At 37.8% G+C, this 23,564-nt stretch overlaps 1 protein-coding gene across 6 annotated transcripts in view; it reads right to left on the reverse strand.

Moving 5' to 3' along the window:
* The window catches only part of SEMA3D (semaphorin 3D), a 143,910-nt gene that overhangs the window by 96,173 nt on the left and 24,173 nt on the right, over positions 1-23,564 (reverse strand). For 4 of the 6 annotated variants that reach the window (XM_052681031.1, XM_052681032.1, XM_052681035.1 and 1 more), the window contains exon 2: positions 1,927-2,114. In XM_052681031.1, coding sequence (XP_052536991.1) covers positions 1,927-2,041 — 115 coding nt within the window. In that variant the 5' untranslated portion in view covers positions 2,042-2,114. Of the gene's footprint in view, positions 1-1,926; positions 2,115-3,023; positions 3,162-18,426; positions 18,530-23,564 lie in introns of those variants that run through there. The other 2 variants (XM_052681033.1, XM_052681034.1) reach the window with 2 other exon arrangements.

The following is a 23,564-nucleotide window of genomic DNA, read 5'->3' on the forward strand; positions in this document are numbered from 1 at the left end:
TATCTTCCAAAAAAATACAGGAATGATGCATTTAATTCTCCTGGGTGGATTAATATTTTCCTTCAGAATGAGCAGCAACTCTGTGTTTTCAATTACTTATTCTCTCTCTCTTTAATCCATACATTATCCCGAAGTATAATATCAAGTGAATAAAACAAGACTCTTTAAGACTTCCTCTCATTCTTAATTTAACACTTCCAAGTGTGAAAAAAACAGTACCTTTTTTTCTAGTTCCGTGTGGAAAAAGAAAAATACACCCTCCCTCCTAGAAAAAGCAATGATAAAATCTGGTAATTCTCTCTCCTTTGGCTTTTCAGTTACACTGAAGCTTTTCAAATCAAGATTTATGTGCCGGTTTATATCTGTTGGTTTTTTTCCCCCTACAGGGATATAGGTGGATAAGTTTGGATAGCAAACTGTAACCCTCAAGCCAAACTGAAAGGTTTATAAAGTTGCTAATAAAAGTTTGGGTCAGGGCCTAAATATCAATCATCTATTCTTTGTCTTTTTGAACGAGCTCAGGCATTTTCACAGCCACTCCCAGCAGGTCTCTGCCACTATTTTAAACTAAGATTTCAGGTTGTATTTTTTTAATTTTTTCCCCTGTGTTGAACTCAATAATTTTTCTTTCCCGCTCTCCTTACCTGCCAAATGCATCCATCAGGATTTTGCCAAAGGCTATCTGCTTTTGAAGTCAAGAGGCATTCACTAATCATGAGTGTCAAATCCACAATTAATGCCATCACCATATGGTATATGCTGCTATTGGGAATTATCTCAAAAAGGCCTAGCTGTGAAAAGTCTGGCTATATGTTAGGGTTCTTTTTTTTTTTACTGCTAACATTCATAACTCATGTCAGGTCTTTCAGTTTCTGTATTCATTGGCTTAAGTGAGTGTAACTGTTTCCTGAATTTATAAAATGTTGTCAAGATCTCTTGATCTCTATTCCACTGTCTCTCTTTCAAAAAACACATTCAAACACAGATATGCCCAATGTAATTCTATACATAGTGGTATACACATCTAACAAAAGAGAAGCTAGTGTTTCATTATGCTTACTCAATAAATTCTTGAGAGTATTAGAGCTCATGATAAGCATATCATAACCACCGATGAAGGCTTTACAGCCTCCTGTACAGTCAGACCATCCCAAATGTGATACCACAATGCACACAAAGACCTAAGTTAGAAAAACTGAGAACAGAATGAGCTCCCATAAGGTCAGGGTGCTGACATAGCTGAAAAAATGACTATCTGGAGAGCATTTGCATTAGCTAAAGAATATCAGTAAAAAAAGTGATAAATCTCCATGTCTTTTGAAAGCTGTGGAAATGTACTATGCAATCAAAGCAACAAGAAATCTCCTTTCTGTAAGAATATGACCATAAAGGAATTTTCTTTAAATATGTGTTTAAACCCCCCAATTTTCTCAACATTCTCATCAAGCAGCATACATAAGATTAAGAAATTCCCAGAAAAGCAAGCATTGTGATACAATAAGGTTAAAAGAAAACACTTAATGAGTTTCACATACCGATTGAAGAATACAGAAAAAATGATTACAAGTTAGGTACCACTTGGAACACTTGAGGTACTTTCCCTGATGCTCTAGAAAAGTGTTGATGTTCCCCAAATCCCATCTCATCCCCCTGTGGGACACCAGTGGGTCTCATCTTGTTTCAAGTAGCACTAGAAGTCTATGCTTAGACAATGACTCTCCCATAACTAATGTACAGTATATGAATAACCTTTAGGAGAAAACTGAAATGGGTAAAATTCATCCATACTCAAGGTTTTTGCCATGTATTTCTGGAAACTGTGACAAATGTGTTTCATTTGCCTACTTATAACAGTAATGAACTGCTGGCAACATCACATAAAAAGAAAAGTTGCAGAATCAGAAAAAAAAATGCTGAAAAGTTTACCTTTATAGGAAAGTTTGAGTCTTGGGATATTTTGTTTTGACGTTCCAGTGACGGGAAGGAACAGCATTGCTAAAGATAACAGACTGCAGGCATTCGGTACTTGGGAAGCTCTCATTTTGCTCTCTTCTTATGCACTTTTTGCACTACCGTGAAATATCTCTGCACTCTTCAAACAATCCAAGTTTAATCTGGAAGCAAAAATAAAACATCTGTAGATCTTTTTCATTATCATATAAATAATATTTCTGAAAATAAGCCAGACCCAACCGGCTTAAGTAACTCATTTAACACATTTGCTACAGAAGTTTATTGTTTTATTTTTCTCTAGTATAAATCAAAATCAGTTTCTTTAATACCACACTTACTTGAAGGTTGGGAAAATATGTAAGATTTTCAAAGAACAATGTCTAACATAGCTGCAGTCTAAACAAAAAATTAATTTAGTGTCAATGAAAAGAATATTTGCCATTCAAATATGATTGTGCATCTCATTAGTTTATACAGCTCCATTTGATATCATGCTGTTTTACACCTCATTCTTTATCTCAGTATAAAAGCTATTATATGTTTATCCTATGGCTAGAATAAGTTGCTGGATCACAGATACCAAGAGATAAAAATCTGAGTTAACAGTAAGGAGATATCCATCATAAATTTTCATAAATAAACTAAGAAAATTGCAGTGGTTTTTCCAAATAAAGTTTGAAAAGAGAAAAAAGTCAGCACTGCTGATGGACTTAAACGTGCTTTTCAGTACAATATTTTCAGCAGAATAACTGCCTCAATTCACCCACAAAATGTCCTATAAACTTTAATGAGTAGTTCACGCTGAGGTCAATAGGCTGATATGGGACTGTGTTAATACAGGGCGCAACTAAGCCAGCTTTGCAACACTTTTCACTTAATAACAGTCATTCATATTCCATAAATCTTAAAGTGTTTTACAAAAGAAAGCAATTATCACTGTCCTTATTTTCCCTAGACAAGACTGCAACCATAAAACTGTAACAAACTTATTTCCTACAGGTCACACAGCCACCTCAGTAGCTGCACAGAGAGCAACAACAGTTTTCCTGGAGTGAAGTCTTGTTTGGTACCTGATTTTGAAGGATCCCTTTTGCCCAGTAAATCTTTTTTCTTTCCTAGGGAATTACTAAGGAAATGACATCTTGATTTCTCAAGGCAGAAGTTGATGGTTAATAAATCATAGAGGTGAGAACACAAAAATATTTGTGAGGGCAGATTCCTCCTCCTGCAAGTGCAATATCACTGAATGACACAGAAGTCAGAGGAAGACATCCAGGGAAATGACAAGTTTGAGTGATGCCGTAAATCGAAGTATAAGGGAATGTCATGGCTAGTAACAAGATTAATGGCTCATGATTTTTCATCAGAATTATATTCTGAAAGGTACCAAAGCCTTTTGCACAAAAATAAGCGGAAAGACTCCTTGTGAGCCCATGAGGGACCCAGCACAGCTCAACCACCCCAAGTAACCCCAAATGTCTTGCACTTCATCTAGCTGCAGAGCCCCCTCTGCATGCTGCAGAGGCATCCAGAATCAATTCAGTACCTTATGAGGCAGGTAGTACTACCTTCCTTGCACAGAGGGACTGGAAAGAAGACATCTTTAGTCCTCTTTGCCTAGGGAAACCTTTCACAAATGAAGTGTGGCTTTCTGAGCTTCCAGCACTTCTGCCAATGCTAAAGGACAAGGGAGTGTACAGGAAGGTTGTGATGGGGAAAGAGAAAGAGGAACAGAGTTGAAAAACGCCCGTAGCGTCCTTCCTATGAAGAACATTAAGCCTCTTTCTTCTCAATCCCTTCCTCAACATTTATATTCTGTGTCTGAATGCAATACTTTTGGCCAAGTGCCACCACACATTCATGAGATGACACAAAAAGAAAGCAAAACAAATTGGAAATGTCTTTGTTTTCTATCTTTCTATTCTTTTTTACTAGACTACAGGATCCTGAAAGATGATAGCCCTTACTTCTTCCATGCTGGTACACTTGTTTGTGGTGGGACTAAAACTAACATTAACTCTTGCTGGGTCATATGGTGAAAAGGGGAAAAGAAGGAGAGGAGGAAGGGAAAGGATCATATTAAGATGAGACACACCAGTCCTATTCATCTTCTGCAGGATGACAGAGACAAACCACACTTCAAAAATAAGCAATTAACAGGGAGTCAATCTCACTGCAGGTATGCTGAGATATTGTGGCTTGGGGGTTTGGGTCGCAGCCAACAGGAGTCACACCAGAGAATTTGGGGCTCATCTTTTCAAGACGAAATACAATGAAGTAAAAAAAAAAAAAAAAAAAAAAAAAGCCATTTGTAGAAAAAAGTTGTTGACCAAACACACTGTACTGTTTGGTTGGAGACTGCATTTGGCCTTTTGGTCATAGGGAAATTCACTTTTTCATTCAGTGTTCTGCTAATGGAAATTTTTTTTTTTTCTTTTTCTTCTTTTTCTCCCCCCCCCCCCCTTTTTAGTTGAACAGTGTCTGTGAAGAAACATTTGCTTTAATTCCTGACACATGGCGTTTAGTCTACACTGAAGGCAGCTGCTCTGTGAGCTTGAGCCAACCATCTTCTAGACTCACAGCAATCCATCCAGATTGTCACATATATTTTTAGTTTATGATGATCTTCTAATACAATTCCAGCTTCCACACAGAATCCTTCCAACAGTCTAATGACTAGCTCAGGTTAATGAACTTCAGAACAACTAACTGGCCACTAATCTTCAGGAAGTACCCTTCCTCTCTGTAACATATGTAATGTCAATCAGTGCCCTGAGCTCAAAGGAGGTATGGTCATGCTGCTCCAAAATAATCAAGCCCGAGAACAGAAATAAAATACAAAACCTAAAAGCTAATCTAACTTCCTTCTTTTCCTCTGCTCAAGTAGGAGTTTTGTCCAAGGACGAAAAATTGTTTCCTTTAGTTAAATATTTCTGTTAGGCATCAACATGCTGCAAAACTTCCTCAAAACGATCAGACCCAACATAAATAAGGCAAATGAACTCAGAGAAAAAGTCTGAAGCCAAAGCTGCTTTCCCACCTTGGCTTCAGCTAGGAAATTTCTCCACTGTGTTAATTATCACCTGCAAGACCAGCTAAGGAAGGAAGCTATGTACACATTCTGTGGGATTGGGGTATTTCCACCAGAAGAAAGGAGCTATTATTTGCCCCATGCAGGACTGGGAGGTGCCTGGTTGAAGAGGGCCAAGGGCCAGGCTCCATCCTTCCTGGACCTCCCTGTGGAACCCATTAATTCACATCAAGCATGGGTGAAAACTGCCAAAAAGACAAAATGTGGATTTGCTGGTGTCCTGCCATCTTTGCCAGAGAGAGGCAGCTGGACGCAACTGGCACATGTGATGTCACGTCTGCGAAATGAGGTGTCACCTCTTTGCAATTGGTCAGATTTAGTGGAGCCTCTAAAACAGATTGCTCTGAAGCTACTGTCTGAAAGAGGAAAACCTGGAGCCAATTTACTAAACATAATTTATTCCAGGCCCTTTGTTACAATAAACAGAGCTCTTCAGACTTCTCAAATACACAACCAGTAGGAAGCTTTGCATTCATGGGAGGTTTTTTTTCATTTGTTCAGCTAAACCTATCTGAATGCAAAATCTTGTATTCACAAATACTGGGAAGATGTTTGACCTCCCATGGCATCATGAAATCTAGAACTGAAACGATTGTGACCTATCCTCAAATACACATCTTTTTTTAACAGTAGTTTTTGTAACCCAGTTGAATTCTGCAACAAAAACCTCTCCTGGACTGGAGGATTATTTAAAACCTGTTTCTCATGCTAGTTTTCCATGGCCATTTTAAAATTTGGCATTTTGTACTCCACTGAAGAGAATGATGAAAACAGCCTGCAGCAAACACAATTAGTCAAATTGTATGCTAAATCTAAGAGCAACATTAAAAATTGCAAATAGCCACTGAAAATTTAGACCAGTCTTTGAGTTGGCTCATGTTGTTTATAAAAAGTAATAATAGAATAGAAATACATCTGATAATCACTATCAATTTAAAATTAGGCTAATGACGAAGGTGACGAAGGTGATTTAATTTGAATATGTAAATTCCAAAGGCTGCTCCCAAAGTAATGCCTCCTATTTTATTATGTGGATGCACAATGTCAGAAGTGGGTATTGGTGGTATGGCAGCAGAGCTTGAACCTTTCCAACAAAATTCTGTTACCTTGTATTGCTATGTGACAGATGGCAGCAAAGAGGCAGTATGTATGAAGAAAAGGTGTGTCACTAAATCCCTCTATGCAGAAGAAAATTGCACTTGCAATTTATCACCACTTGCTAAATGTTTATGAAGACCAAACAATGGATGTGAACACAGTGAGGCAGTGGGTGGTGCATTTCAGCAGCAGCAACAGCAATAGTAGGTCATCTCTGCTGGTGCTGATTTTTATAGGTGCAACAGGAGGGCTGTTGTTCGTAGCTGGCAAAAATGCATAGCTAACGATGATGACTGTGTTGAAAAATAGTGTTTTGTAGCTGAGAATTTGCCCAAACTATCAAATACTGCTATTGTGCTCTTTGTATCTGCTGTAATTTCCATTGACATAAATAGAAGGCATTACTTCTGGAGTGACTTACGTATAACCCTTGATACTCATGCTTTTTCTTCTTCTCCTCAGCTATCCTTGTCCAAGATTTTTTGCATTTTATTTCTTTATGGAGTGAGAAGAGAATGAAAGATGTTCCTTGTCACCATTAACCACATAGCATGAGTGCACTGCTAGACATATTGCTTTAAAGGATTTAAAGCTTATTAGCTGCACAAAGAAACAAAAAGAATTCATCTGCAATTCAAATGCATTGAAAGATATATTATCTATTCGCATGAATGCATATTTGACTACAAATTTTAACTACAAATATATAAAGTTCTTTCCTATGAATTTTCTTGCATATATCTTACCTGTAAGCTATTGCATGTTTGCAGGAAGAATATTAGTATGGCTATGTACCTTGTACTTCAAAACTGTATTATAATTACAGGCTTGATATTGAGCATTCTTTGTTAGTAAGGCAGAAAACTACAAACATACATGAGTCAGATTAATAATTCACTAAATAAAAGAGACAAAAAGTACTGACTGAAAATCCTGAACTTGCTTTTCAAATAACAAAGATGACATTGATCCAGAACACAATGTAACTTTGCTCTTGCACACTTAAGATAGACTGTCTGTTGATATATTATTTGGCAGAAGAGGCTTTTCTCTTCATTGTGAAAACTCAGCTTAAAGCTAACTCCATCCAAGAACTGGTAAACAGCTTTATTCATCACTATTTTCTCATCTATTAAGTAGCTTTTGTGCTGCTTATAGTGCAGTGAATGTTCTCTTCCAGGATTAAGAAAAATACTTTTTCCAAAAAGTGATTGAAATCACATCACTTCCTGAAAATAGCAATAATTCCTGAATAAAAAGACACTTGTACAATCAAAAACTAGCCTACAGTGGGTGACTTTTATTTTTATTTTTATTTTTTTTTAATCACGGTTTTTAGTATACCTGGTTTAGATAAGGTTTTGTCATAAAGTAGACCTTAATATTGTTAAAGACCCAGTGAATCGTAATGACCACAGAATCATATAACAGTTAAGGTTGGAAAAGACTCTGAGATCATCTAGTCCAACTCCACAATCCAGATCATAATGAGTTTTACAAATCTTTACAGGCTTTATCTTTACTGAGCTCCTTACAGGATTTATACCCTATCCATTCAACACCAGTAACTCAGAAAACAAGAAAAATCACTGCTCTCATTCCCACACAACAAGAGCCTAGTAATGCTAAATATCATTAAGGGACTGAGAAACAAGAAGGATGAAAGTGAAGGAATGAAGAGGTGACAATAAATAAATAAATAAATAAATAAAATAAAAATCTCAAAAACTATTCTAATCGCTCAAAACCATGACAATACATACATTTCTCCAATGGTGCAAAATATGTCTAAGGGTTATGTTAAAATTTTAATTTATTAAGATAGAAATAATCTGAAGCTAGATTAAAAATGGAAACTGAAAAAGTGACAAAGATTGAAGGCAATCATTATATATTTTTTTGTTTTTCTTCATTTTTCTGAATATAGGGCTAAGTGAAGCTAGTCTGCTGATGGAAGCATTTACAAAAGGCGTGTAGGCTCTTAGGAGATAAAAACTGCTACGAATGGGTAACCTTAATAGAATGGTTTGTGTCACTCTGCTTCGAAGGGCTCATCTGACCCTGAACTTTACTACAGGGCACTTAAAATTATATGTATAGGAAATGAGCACTTTATCCTCAGAAAATACAGGAATACTTTGCAGGTCAATGTCAGTGGGGTCATGATTACACCCAAAGATTTCACGTAGGCTTACAGAAGTAATCCTTTCAGAATGAGACTGATAGATAGCAATGCACATAGATATGTCATATATCATTTAAAACAGTGATTCTGAGAAGCATTATCTCAGGCATTGTGTCTTCTGGACAAGTAATGAATTGATAATAAAACAAATGCTACTCTCTAACCCTAATTCTTTGTATATTGTGACTCCTTGAAAAAAAAAAAAAAAAAAAAAAAGATAAAAAATCAGATCAATTGTTTTACGTTTTACTCTGTTATCTAGTAAAGGGAATGGGATGGACAGCAACTTGTCATCTGATAATAATACTGCAGTATTGCAATGAGGAGACAGGCAGATTAGAACAAAGTGTCCAGAAGGGTGTGGAAGTAAAGCCTCCATACATGGTATTCACTCTAATGGTAGCTGATAGCTGCGTTTACACCTCAGATGCTTTATTTTCTATTTCTTTTCTTTTTTGTGTGTGTGTGTGAAAAGAGCAGTGGCTTCAGATATGATGCCTATCATAATAGCTTCCCATGGGCTCTTTTTTTGAGAGAACACCCTACACATATCATTATTAAAGAAAACACAAGCCAAAGAGGAAAGCAGTGTAAAGCACAATTTAACAACACACATAAGAATCAAAAGGAATCCTTCACCAAACCTCAGTGATGCATTATTTTAAGTGCAGCATGCTTCCCCAGCAGACCAAAAAACCTCTCACACCATGAAAAACAGTTTTACAATGGGGTTTGTAATTTGGGTATCCAAGAAAAGGAAAAGGCAGTTCGACAAAAATTCCTTCAGACATTTAACAAAAAGGTAGACTAGATGGAAGCCACATCCTGCCAAGTACCGTGATGTTTGCAGGTTTTTGAAGAAGCCCAGAGAATTTTCCTCTAAAATGTCTGTCACCACCTACAGCACTTGGGGTGGATTGGCTCTGAATGAAGTAGACAGGGAGAGTGGGCACACAGAAAGCTTTGCCTGTGGAACAGCCTTGGCTTGCTATTGAGAAAATACTGAAAAGCCAGAAAAGTGTCACAGTGTCCATCAGAGAAAAGCAATGCTCATTTCAGGGAGACCCGCCTGGACATTTAAACACTAACAGATTGCATTTGTACTGTGAAAACCTGAATTAACCCCAGGCAGCAATGTTAAGCCAGCTAAACCACTGACCTGCAACTACCATTATTTTGCTGGAAGAAGCATACATCTAAAATAGCCAACTCAAAGGAAAGGATTACAGTCTCTTTTTCACCTCCAGAAATCCTTCTTAGAGTGTTTTCCTATGGAAAAACTGTCTCTGTACCTCCTTTCATAGGAGACCTGCCAATGTCTGCAGGGGTGGAGCAGGAATCCTCCAGCAGTGACGGTTCAGTTGCTGGAGGTCTGGGCTTGCTGGTATTCTGGGAGTCATCAGTAATTAGGGGCAATGGGTTATTTTACAAATCATTTACTTGCATGGGAACTTGCCCTACCATATATCTTGCATGCTTGTGAAAAGCCCAGATTGACAGGAAGATAACAAAGCTCACTAGTGAAACTTCTTATGAAAGAAATTCAGCCTCAATTCTAGGTGTCATACAGTAGCAAACAGTCCATTCTCTGGAACGGTATAGCCCATGGGCTGATTACATGGATATATATAGATGTAAGTATGTAGGGCTTTTCTGTCCTTGATTCAAGCACTTCAAATCTAAAGCCAGCTCCAGCTTTTACATGGCTCCATGAGCTGTATGTTATACAACCGTATATTGCTTGCCCTGCCTGCAGACACTTAGCAGATTCATGCAATCACAACCCCACAGAACCCACTAAAAACAAAAACAAAAAAGTTTAAAGTAATAAAAAAAAAACACATTAAAAATATAAATTTATAATGTTTATTTCATGTCACAGGAAACACTGTGCTAAAATTGTCACTAGATTTATCTGATGTAAGCAGAAATTTACTGCCAATTATTGTTGGAATTTTGCTTAAATGTTTGTAGGCAGTCACAGACATCCCAGCTGCATCTAAAAGTAGTCCATAGGAGTCTTAGAGATAACTAGAATGTTACAAATATTAAAGATAGGTAACTGAGTTTGCCTCAGTGCAGTTATCCATTTTCAGAATTTGTTTTTACTGAATTAATTCTGATAGGAATTCATTAGCCACCAGTATTACTTAGGTCATTGTCAGCTGTCTAATCTGGTAGTTTTGAAAAGAATTCAGGTTATTAAAGTTTACCAATAGTTAAAAAAAAAAAAAAAAAAGTGCATTTCATGTGACAGCTGGCCTTTGATCAAATATGTTCTCCAATGGCATATTTTCATGCAATTCCTTCCATCAACATATGGCCTCATTACTTGATGCACTGTCAGTGAACTTTGTACAGCATAGTTTGCTGGGCTTTATATATAAACTGCAGTACAGAGAGAGACATGCCGGAAGGATTTTAATTTACATTTCCAACAGATTTTGATTTAATAATTCATGGTCATATACTTGAACTCTTTTGGAGGAATCTTTTTTATGTTGCTTGTCCAACTAATTTTGTATCAACACTTTGTGCAGCCAATGTGTAAAACAATATTCAGCTGAACATGTACATGGCTGTGCAGTAGTCTGTGTTGGCACATTAATCTAGTTATTATATTGGTAGGCTGAATGTATTTGCTTTCTTGCTTTTTTTTTTTTTTTAACTTTTAAATGTTTTATTTCATTTACGTTTGGAGATTATGTGACAGAGAGGCAGCAGAGATGCTATTACACATCCCATTTGCAAGCTTACACAATTAATTGTGTCCTAATTTAATGTAGACCTATTCCTCTTGATGTGTCTCCCCTGAGTGCTCATCAACACAGCACCTGAGTAGTTTAAAAGCTTTAATGTCTCTATTGTCTCTCCTCTATCCTCGCCATTATGAGATAATTGATTTTTCTTTAATGGTATGATAGGAGATGACATCACTTGCAGAAGGTCACGCTGGCAGTTAGTACAAGTACCACATCCCCTCAGACATCCAGGCAGTGCCTTAGTCACCCGGCCACCCTTCTCACCAGAGACTACAGACTGCTGGCTGAAATTCCTGTGTGACATCAGTGACCACTTCCAGTGTTTCATTCTTGATTTAAGCCCTTGTGCAAACTGCAGAAAATAACAAGCAATCACACTTTGATTTTCCACAAACAAGAATTTCACAGAGCTGGGTAAGAATGAAGACACACCCAGAGTGAGTCCTGACATCATTATCAAAGATTTAACAACCCTAGATATTCCCTGCTAACCAACTTGACTATTTTCAAGGGTTAGAACATACTGCTACCAGAGCCTCAGAGAAGTTTCTGCTTGTATTGCAGCAGAAGTCAATTTGTACTTGGTTCAAGAGAGTTGTTTTAGTGGTCTATTTTTAAGCTGCTTTGTGAAGTGTTCTAGCACAACAGTTCCTGGAATCTGAAGCAGCCATACAAAGAAAGAAAACAAGAATTCAGGCATCACCACCTCCATTCAACACTGAACTATTTCCACTTTGGTTTAAAACCATAACTTTCCTTTGTCTCGTGAGGATAAAGTGAGGACACAGATAGCATAGATTATTCAATACTTAACTGAAAAACAGCAATGCTTTTTAGAAAGCTAACCAGTTGTTTATAGGGGAGGTGTCAAAACCAAAAAATTCATATGAAAAGAGATAGGGTGTAAATCACCGAAGTTGAAAAAGACCTGTAAGATCTAATATACTCCAGCCCAAACATCTTCGTGTCACCAATATTTCCCACTAAACCATGTCCCTCAGTACAACCACTAAATCCCCTCTGGCGCAACTTGAGACCATTCTCTCTCATCCTATTGCTAGTTACATGGAAGAAGAGCCCAATCCCCACCTTGTCACAGCCTCCTTTTAGGCAGCTGTAGAGAGCAATTAGATCTTCCCTGAGCCCTCTCCTCTCCAGGCTAAACCACCACAGTTCCCTCAGCAGCTCCTCATAAGACTTGTGCTCCAGACCCTTCTCGGCTTTGTTGCCCTTCTCTACACATGCTCCAGGGCCTTGATGTCTTTCCTCTAGTGAGGGGCCCAAAACTGAACACAATACTCAAGGTGAGCACTCACCAGTGCTGAGTACATGGGGATGATCACTTCCATGCTCCTGCTTGCAACACTGTTTCTGATACAAGCCAAGATGCCATTGGTCTTCTTGGCCACCTGGACACACTGCTAGCTCATGATTAGCCCAGCACTGACCATTATATCCAGGTCTGTTTCCTCTACGCAGTCTTCCAGCCACTCTGACCCAAGCCTCTAGTGTTACCTGGGGTTGTGGCCACTCCCTGGCACCTGGTCTTGCTGAACTTCCTCCCATTGGGTTCAGCCCAATAATCCAGTTTGTCCAGCTCTTTAGCGCCTTCCCACTTCCAGAGAGATTGACACTTCCTCCCAACATGGTGCCATCTGCAAACTTACTGAGGGTGCGCTCAATGCTCTCATTCGGGTCATCAATAAAGATACTGAAGACGACAGGCCCCAGCACCAATCCCTGGCAAACACCACTCATGACTGTTGGATTTAACTCAATTTGTCAGCACTCTCTGGGCCCAGACCTTCAGCCAATTCTTCACCTAGCAAAGAGTGTACTAATCCAAAATGTGCACAAGATGAGTAAAGTATGCACACAGAATGGGTATAGAAACCATATTAACAGTATAATTTAATCCAGGAGTGCCAGATATTGTACAGCCAATCTTGTCTTGCCTATCTCATGAGAATTATCCACCATAATCAAGTGTCACAATCATTGACACTGTATTTGAGATAATGCTTTTGTCTGCCCTGAACAAATAAGAAGGGGATTTCTTTTTATATTCCCTCTGGAACAAGAAGAAGCTGATTGAGAAATAACACTGAATGGACCGGTGACACCCAGACAAAACCAAAAAAAAGAGAAAATCAACTACGTATTCCAGCCTGATCTTTTTTTCCTGTTCACATCAGCAAGTCTTTCCTGTCAGTCTGTTATCTGCCAGATGGATCAAGAAGGGGAGGCCACTGTAGTTAGTACTCTAAATGCTTGTTAAGGGTGTGGGGAGAAAAATGACTAGAAAGGATTTGGCGTCCATGCCAGCTTAGCTAGAAAGGGGATGTGGTGAAGATTAAGTTGTGTTTCCATAGCCACAGATGAGCAGGTGGAAAACATCCACCACAGGTGCTTGTTCTATAGAGGATCCCATTCCCTGGTAAAATAGGCACTTTGCAAAGAAACCAAAACTTGAAGATATCCAGGACTCTTTATCTCAGACGAGCCCTATGCAAGTTTACTAAATCTCTCGGGATCATCATGATTAACTATCTTAAGCTATTCCTCACCGGGCTTTAGTGCTTTTAAACTGCTGACCCTTTGAATTAAAGAAGTAGGTTTCTCTTTTCACAGCTGTGACTCAACACAGAGTGGAATTCAGAGGCATCTGAAAACAAAGCCAGGCACAATTTAAAACAAAATCCTTCAGTGACAGATTTACAGAGTGATAGCTGCATCTGGAGCATACAGATATAACTGCGTACTAACATGCATTACACAAAAACCATACATAGACTTGTCCTATGAAGGGCAATTTCTTCATTAAAAAAAAACAACCAACAAGCAAAAAAAATGAAAAACAAACAAAAACAAAACAGGATGAGTAAGAATAAAACATCATAAAACCTAAATATTGACTATTCAAAAGAAAAATTGGTCCATGGATCTTTTAGCAATCTAAGAGGCAACCACCTCGGCAATAAGGAGGACAATGATAACCTGTCAGAAAAATTATTCCTTGATCTTCTTTAGGAATCATAGAATCATAGAATCATCAAGGTTGGAAAAGACCTGAAAGATCACCCAGTCCAACCGTTCACCTATTCCCAATAGCTCCTACTAAACCATGTCCCTCAACACAACATCCATCCTTTCCTTGAACACCCCCAGGGTCGGTGATTCCACCACCTCCCTGGGCAGTCCATTCCAGTGCCTGACCACCCTTTCTGAAAAGTAATACCTCCTAATGTCCAGCCTGAATCTCCCCTACAGGAGCTACAATGCACAACTGAAATCCCTGTGCTTGGGGACAAATAAAATAATTGTAAGATGTAGTTTATAAAGTGTATAATACCTTTACTATGTTCAATACTAAATATGCAATAACTAGCACATATGCCATTGAGTCTTTCTAAATGTGGAATCCTCAGCATAGGAGAAACATGGACCTGTTGGAGCACATTTGGAGGAGTGCCACAAAAACGATCCAAGTGACGGAACACTTCTCCTGTGAGAACAGGCTAAGAAAGCTAAGGCTGTTGACAGCCTGGAGAAAAGAAGGCTCTGGCGAGACCTGATAACTGATCTTTCAATATCTGAAGGGGAGATATAGAAAAGAAGAGGATGGACTCATTAGCAGGACAAAGGGTAGTGGTTTCCAACTAGATCAGGGGAGATTTCAATTGGATGTAAGAAAAAGTTTTTACAGTAAGAGTGTTGCAGCACTGGAACAGGTTGTCCAGAGAGGTGGTGGATGTCCCATCTCTGGGGACATTCAAGGTCAGGTTGGATGGGACTCTGAGCAATCTGATTTAGCTGTAGGTGTCCCTGTTCATTGCAGGGGAGTTGGATTAGATGACTCTTAATGGTCCCTTCTAAATAAAATGATACTGTGATTATCAATCAAATGTCAAAGCTGGGAAAGATGTTGCTAGATGTACTTAGTCACAATTTTAGGTGAACCTGAAGTGAGTAAAAAGTGGAATCAGATATCTTGAAGATACTTAAGTGTAGTAAACAGTTACAGAGGAATAAACCAGTTATTCATTTTCGCAGATATTGCAAAAGCAAAACAGCAAAGACTACTGGAAACTTTTTCTCTTGTCTGTCAGCTGGAGTATGTGACTTGCATTAATGGCACAGGGAATAATGTACTTGCACTCAAACTCAGGACTAGCTGATGTCAAATGAAGTTCAACCATTCATATTAATGGGATCAGCATTTGAGGAAATGGAAGCCTCTTAGACCTTAGGGTCACGAATTGACAAGCTATCGAACATTTCCTCTGTTGTGCTGACCATCCTCCATCCTCAGTGAGATCAGCTGTCTAGACCCTTAGCTCTACTACAGCTGCTTTGTGTTTCTCCAGAGGCATAGAAAGAGCTCTTTGCTAATTCTTCCTGAGTAATGCATAATACAGGGTGAGAACTCACAACTCTCTTCCTAGGACACACGGAACAGCCACATTTCTCCTGAAAAATCATAGTCATATGCATGCAATGCGTGAGTTAGTCCAGTAATCTGCGTTTGAGACAAATGATGACAGAAGTGTTGTTCATTACAAAAATGATGATGATGATGATGATGATGATAATAATAATAATAATAATAATAAAAGAAACCAAACTCAAAACACTGGAAGCATCATCTTGAAACATCAAAGATGACTTTAAATTTGTACAGGAAAAAAATATATATATATTGCTGAGCAGCTATTATCTCACACCATTAATAAATTGGGAGGAGGCAAGAAACAGTTCATGGAAAAATTCATTTCTGTGGAATTTTCTTGACAAGCACCAAAGCATTTATGTTGTAATCATTCTAGCAGTCAGCAAGCAGTTATTTCAGATGGCTGATACAAAAATATGGCAGATATTGTCTGCCAAAACTGTAGAGTATAAAGAAAAACACTGCAGCAGAATATTTTTTTCTTCTTAATATTAAGTAGAGCAATTTTGAGAGTAAAGACATAATTTTCACCATCACCATTAATATTCATTGTAATAAGAACAACAATAACAGCACTCATAACATGTTTTATAGTTTCTTTATGCAACAACAATTTTGTCAGGGGCAAATTTAAATTTTGTGGATGATAAGAAAGTTGTCTTTTGGCAGTCAGGATATATGGAATGAGTCAACTCATAAAGCTCACTCAAATATTGGCACCTCTGTTTCTTTATAGGCACCTCAGCCTCATTCTTGTTTTTCAGAAGTGCTTGTATAAACATAAAAACATTTTTAAAAGGATAAGAATCCAGCATGAAATGCCAATCACAACAAAGGATGAGTCCAATAAAACAAACAAAATTAAAATAAATGCTTTAGGTGCATGATAAAAAAATTAAATATTATGAGTCACTGAACTGACTCATGACCTATGAATTAATTATGCCCCTTTTAATTGCTCCACAAAACAATCTCCATTCTGAAAACGATGAACATATTTGCTACAGCTGACTGGTTTTTGTTGGTCTATGATAGATGACTTGTGGCACTGAAGTTTGGCTACATGTTTACAAAGCAGCACACAGAAGATGCACAGATAGATCAGTAAATATCTTCCGTATATACTTGCATAATTACCAGGAGAAACCTTTAGGAAAAAATTGCAAATATATTCCTCATAGAAATAGAAGATAAAGTGCAAAAGCTAAAAAACAGGAATGTAAATGTATACACTAAATAATTGAGAAACTAATCACATTTGAGCTTTTGACAACTTCACTGTTGCCTCTCTGTTTGCTTTGCTAATCAATATGTAGCACTAAACACGTTACTGATTTTCTGCATTCAAACCGTGCTTCACTGATCATTTCTTATTCCAGAAAAAGCCTCTCAGACAACTCCTTTACTTAAATAAGACTGTAAATTTGTTTAATGGATTACACCTAAGGTTTGTCCAGTCTAGAAGTCTGTTTTCAGCAGTAAGTGTAAGTAAATGTAAGGAAGAATAAGAATGGAGCATTCGTATATGATATTACCCTTCCCTTAGCACTCTCGCTTCTCCACATCTATTTTCAGCTCAGGAAATTTCCTCAGCCTACTGTAGCTTGAGTATTTTTACCCCTTCCCCCCCCCCCCCCCCACCTACTGGATATCGCTTTCAAGTACTTCTCCAGCCTCCCTTTGAGCCCTTGTAAAATTCTTACATCTGCATGTCTACTACCAATTACATGAGGAGCCACCTCCAGTACCAACATCACTGTGTTCATATGTGACAACATACTATTTTTCTTACATATACATCACCACCTTCATAAAGTAGATCAACAAAATTTATGTACATGTATATCTAAATTTACTGTTTTAGGATGATTCTGATTTTCAAGTGAAGGTCATCCAGCAGTGCTGACATCAGAGGCACTATGCATGCTATATTTTATTACGCAATAGATGTATAGATTGGCTGGGAAATTAAGAGAAAATTGGTTACAAAAAATAAAGGTGATAGTAGTGGTCAATTTCAATGAGTGTTTGCTGCCAGAGCACTGGAACAGGCTGCCCAGGGAGGTGGTGGAGTCTCCTTCTCTGGAGATGCTCAAGACCTGCCTGGATGCCTATTTGTGTGACTTGGTGTAGGGAACCTGCTTTGGCAGGGAGGTTGGACTCGATGATCTCTGGAGGTCCCTTCCAATCCCTACAATTCTGTGATTCTGTGAAAAATATCTTGCTATTATTATTGCACTAGATGAAATGTATGATTTCATAACTGAATCTTTGCTCAGAACCCAGGACAGGCTTTTAACTTTGAACCAAAAATAGTTTTTGCCAAACTTGGCAAGTATATGGCTGGGAAAATCAGAGAGTTTCACTGCCAACAGTGTCTCAACACCACTAGCAGAAAAGCTCCCATACTTTCTCCTTAGTGAACACTTTCAGGCAGTAGGATGGAAAAAATATCCCAGAGCTCTCCACTAGACTAGTTCTGTCACCTCTCTCCCTCACATGGTCCTCTAAATCTCTCCAGTAAAATAAATTTTACTGGACTGAAATGTTTTTTTTTTTTTTTTTCTTTTTTTCCTCATATCCATATCTTTCAATCTAATTATAAAGGATGTAAGGAGGATGACAGAATGGTGTTACTTTTGCACAAGTTGAGAATACACTTTTAAAATCTTCTCAAAATAGGTAAACATTTTAGGGTAAATAATTTAAAAAGAAAAAAAAAAGTGTTTTAAGATATATGCTATAAAAATATTATATGGATATTGCAGTTAAAAGTTCTGTTAATCTCTGCATCTCAAGGTGTGAGCACTGTAAGAAACAACAACATACAGCTGAGAACAGTAAAACTGTGAAGATTTATGTTTTCCATTGAAACATCTGCTCTTACCCAATCTTGGTGCCAGAACGGCAGACTGGATGAGCTACTTCTTTATTCCAGCCAGGCGTTTCCTCTACTCTTGGACATGAGGTTAAAATGTGATGAACATCTTATTCCCACTGGAGAATTTTCGCTTTCATGAAGTCAGTAGGTCAAAACTTGAAATTTACTGCTCACGAAAGGGATTCCTCAGTTGTGTGTGTCCAGTAGACAAATCTAAATACTGAGGAACAATTGCCCATTACATGCTTAATGCTTATATTACTCACATACACTGACATTAATTTAAGGGTCTGTCAGAACTTTAGTGATATCCTACACAATGAATCACGACGGGTAGTAAATCTGGATGCATTGTCTAAATCTCATAGAAATGCTGCAATGAATCCTACAGGAAAGGATTCTTTTCCTTTTACAAAAATAAATAAATAAATAAATAAATAAATAAATGAAAATGAACTCAATAATATAAGTTGTAATTATGCTAAAATACCAAATAAGTGACATCTACTTCTTTGTAATTAAAATATCTGTAGTTATTTTGATTTTCTCTATAAAAACATCAAGTTTCAAGTAAGTCAGTGACTGCACATGACATTTCTATATTTGCCTAGTGGTTTGCAATGATGTTTAAAAAATCTCACATTTATAAAGTGCTGTGGCATTTTCATCAAAAATTAATATTAAAACAGTGATGGAAAACATTACACTTTTTGGAAAAAAAATTCTCATTAAGTTTTAATACACAAATGTCACACCTCCTTTTTCAATTACAGCTACTTTTAAGATTTTCCAAAGGTAGCTACAATTTGGATTTGATTCTGCTATTGGAAAGTGCCAAAAATACCCAATTATAGTAGGAAAATGTTGTGTGCACATATACGTATGTGTTTGTCTACAATCTGTGTGAGCAATTGAAAAATGTCCAAAATATACACAGAGAAAACCACGTTGTTAAAATTACTCTTATGCAGAGTAAATTTCTCTTTAAAGCACCAAATAATGGAATGACAGCAAAGACTGCTCAGTACTAGAACATAATGCTTCATTTAACGAGTAATCTCCAGAGCATATGGATGTTTACCTCACTCTGGGCAAGCTCAAGCGCACAGACAATTACGGTACTTTGTCTGATGTGCAATAACTTGTTAAGCAACTGTAATGAGACCACATGATTCCACAAGCTTATACACAGCATTTCTATATTTTCTCCATGCCAATATGACATTTTAACTCTCAAATATTAAATACTTAAGAAAAAATAAGAATCCCCAAAGCTAGAATGGCTAAATCCAGATCCACAAATCAATGGAGTTGGTCAAAACTGTAAGCCAAGTTCAAAATCTCTTCAAGTTTGGCAGGTACCTTGTCTGAATCCACCCTACCCTGAGGAAAAAAGAAGGGAAGGGAATGGAAGAAGAAAGGCAAGGCAAGGCAAGGCAAGGCAAGGCAAGGAAAGAGGAAAGAGGAAAGAGGAAAGAGGAAAGAGGAAAAGAGAAGAGAAGAGAAGAGAAGAGAAGAGAAGAGAAGAGAAGAGAAGAGAAGAGAAGAGAAGAGAAGAGAAGAGAAGAGAAGAGAAGAGAAGAGAAGAGAAGAGAAGAGAAGAGAAGAGAAGAGAAGAGAAGAGAAGAGAAGAGAAGAGAAGAGAAGAGAAGAGAGAGAGAGAAGAGAAGAGAAGAGAAGAGAAGAGAAGAGAAGAGAAGAGAAGAGAAGAGAGAAGAGAAGAGAAGAGAAGAGAAGAGAAGAGAAGAGAAGAGAAGAGAAGAGAAGAAAGGAAAGGAAAGGAAAGGAAGGAAAGGAAAGGAAAGGAAGGGAAGGGAAGGAAGAAGGGAAGGGAAGGGAAGGGAAGGGAAGGGAAGGGAAGGGAAGGGAAGGGAAGGGAAGGGAAGGGAAGGGAAGGGAAGGGAAGGGAAGGGAAGGGAAGGGAAGGGAAGGGAAGGGAAGGGAAGGGAAGGGAAGGGAAGGGAAGGGAAGGGAAGGGAAGGGAAGGGAAGGGAAGGGAAGGGAAGGGAAGGGAAGGGAAGGGAAGGGAAGGGAAGGGAAGGGAAGGGAAGGGAAGGGAAGGGAAGGGAAGGGAAGGGAAGGATGCTAGACATAGTGTATGGATTAAAAACAAATGCTGGCGAATCAGAGAGTCTCCAGATTTTTCTTTGGGAGAATGGCAAAGGAAGAAATCTTGGTAAAGCTCCATTTCCTTCTATTTTTGCATTACTGTCTCTTGTCAAAGTGGGAAGTAGTGAAGTTTTAAGCCTTGATTTTGGTTTAGCACCAGATGAAATTATGAAAAGCACAAATCCATCAGATAAACAAGGAGCTACAATGAGCATGGAACATTTCAGTATCACATTAACACAATTTCAGCTATATTTTAACTTTTTATCTCTTATGCAGAAAGCAGATTTCATTGTTTCAGTCAGTTGGCAGAGGCTATCAAGCAGCGTTTTCAATGTGGTAACTTTTTTTCACTTTTCACTAAAATCAGTGAAAGCTGAAGGATTATTATTCAGTAATTTTCTAGGCTCTTAGGTTATAGGCAAAAATCCTATTTTTCCATAATTTCATGTTACTAAGTAAGAAAAGTTAGACAGAGTATATACGCTATATTGCTTTGCAGTATATGAACACACACAATCTCAAATTGGCATATTTTTATGTATTTCTTTCAGTGTATTTGATCCAAATTTCTAGCTGCCAATGCTAAAGAAGTTTTATGGTGATTTCTAATGTTGTTATAACAAAAATAGATTAAGGATATAAATGATGCAATATTCAGAGAAAAGTAACTTGTGCATACCCAGATGTAAGTGTCATGGTATGTACCTTTGCATCTAATTCCAGTGGAAATTATTGTTTTTCACAGCAACTACATATGAGCTTCCAGCTTATTATAATCTTATTTCTTAATCATTAAAAACAGAATAAATTTTACTGTTGTTTTCTTTTTGTGTGTTTGATTGTTTTTTAAAAAACAGGAAGCACCAATCAATGGTCATTTATATTTTACTTGGCATAGTTGTGTATTTCACACAGGAGACCTTTGATATCAAAGCGTGGCTGAAATATCAAAATTTCTTCAAATACTTATCTCTTTTAACGATAACCACAGCTGCACTGAAAAAGCTACTGCCCTTGGTATCACTTACTTGCATTCCCATAGGAATATAAATCTCTGTGAGGCAAGGGTTTAAAAAAAGGTATTCTTCTTAGAGCACTACAGAAAAACAGTTTTATTCTTTTGATGCTGCATAATAGCTTTTTGAGGACTATTAGGATGAAATATAGCAATATTATTATTATATGATTTTTTTTTCTTAAGCTTATCTACTCTTCCGTTATTAATCTGAAAACAAGCCAAAAAAAGACCAAGAACACAGGATGAGAGATCCAACAACTTCTGAATTCAAGTACTAATATTTGAGCCAGTGAATATCTTCAAAAGAAGCAATTTATTCCTAGGTATAGGAATATTGAAAGAGAAACATTATGAAATCCTGAAAGCTAGTTGCAGTCTTTCTGGGATCAAAGGGGATCAAAGCAAGAATGAAACTGTCTTGTAGACAAGCTGACATTGTATATAGTGATCTTGAACTGAACTGTTTAAAAATTCATATTTCTTTTTTTTTTTTTAAACATTTAATCCCATGAGTAATTCAACCATGCTAATTACAGGGAAGTGATTATCCCTTTTGGATTAGTGTTGGATTAGTAGTGTTCTAATATTAAATTTTAAAATCAGATCTCTTCCATCCTTGCCCATGAAGGACTAACAAAATCACAATGATTTCTTTCACCATGGTGAAGCCATATTGTTTTGAAAACCAAGTGGCTATATCTATTTAATTTAATTTGTAATTCCTCGGTTAACACTGCACTTTTACTTACACAAAACTAATCTATGCTGCTATAGCTGTTTTATGTACATCTACAGAATCAGAAGATAAAAGACACAGAGACACATCACCATGCTTTGCATAAATGCCACTCTTGCCACAAATAAAGCATAAGTTTAGAAAAATATAATCACTTAACAAACAAGCAGTGTTTGCTGAACCCAATGCATGTGTCTAGAACTGCTCTCCCAAGTTAAGTGGCAGCAGGCGCTGGTGCAGTGAAGAAGGATGCCAATGCTGAGAAATCCCTCATGTTAGCTATGCAGAGTTCAACCCTCAGTGCAACAGTGCAATGCTTACATCTGGGTGCATGAGGCAGAAAGAGAAATCTCCCTTGGGGAATATTGGGAAGCAATAACATCACTTCTCAAGAACAACGTTGGTAGAGCAATGAAGGCAGAAAGAACAACATGAACCTGAAGATGTCTGTAAGGCGGCAATGTGTCATCACAAAGGACAATGTCCAACATCTAGGATTGCTGGGGAGATTTAACAGTGGTAGAGTATTTGGAAGGATAAGTGCAAGTAAGGATGAGGCCTGTTGAGAAAACTGAGGGTTTGTATTTGTTCCCCCAAATCTTGCCCCAACCCATCACTGTGTCTGAATTGGGGCTGTGCCAAACAGAACTGGGAGAGAGTCTTGGCCCCAGACCCTTTGGTGATAGCCATACCTATCCACAACATAAATTATTCACATTCCGTACAGCAAAAGTTGAACCTGAACACGCATACCCACAGCTGGCAGACTGTCAAACTCAGAGCCATCAAACTCAATTACAGGACACCCAGAACACCTAGGCTCATGCTAAACACCTAATTCTAAGCTGATGTTTTGTTTAGAAAGTTTCTGCTGCAAGGTAGTTAGCTATGATGCCCTGGTAAATTCAGTGGCAGACACAGAAACAAAAAAAGGAAGGAGGTTTGTCCTTCTCAAAAGCGTGTTCTCTAACAATTGTTAGAATTCAATGGATGCAAGTAGTGAACTGGAGCATGCAGTGGGATCTGGCCCAAGCCTGATATCTGATATCCAAGCTGGAAGACAGAAAAGCTTCAAAAGCTGGCAACGATTCTTTTCCTTCTTTCCTGCGTGTCATACTAACCTCGAGTGTATCTTCTACTTCAGCCTTCTCCAACATGTGGTTTCAGGCAGGATGTTGCCTGTAAAACCCTTATGTATTAATTCCAATAATTGAAGCATTCAAAATAAAACCAGAGCATTTTGAGGGGAACCAAAAGGCAGTGGTTTCCTCCCTGATG

The sequence above is a fragment of the Tympanuchus pallidicinctus genome, unplaced genomic scaffold (genome assembly GCF_026119805.1).
Source record: "Tympanuchus pallidicinctus isolate F22 unplaced genomic scaffold, pur_lepc_1.0 scaffold19, whole genome shotgun sequence".
Classification (NCBI taxonomy): Eukaryota; Metazoa; Chordata; class Aves; order Galliformes; family Phasianidae; genus Tympanuchus; species Tympanuchus pallidicinctus.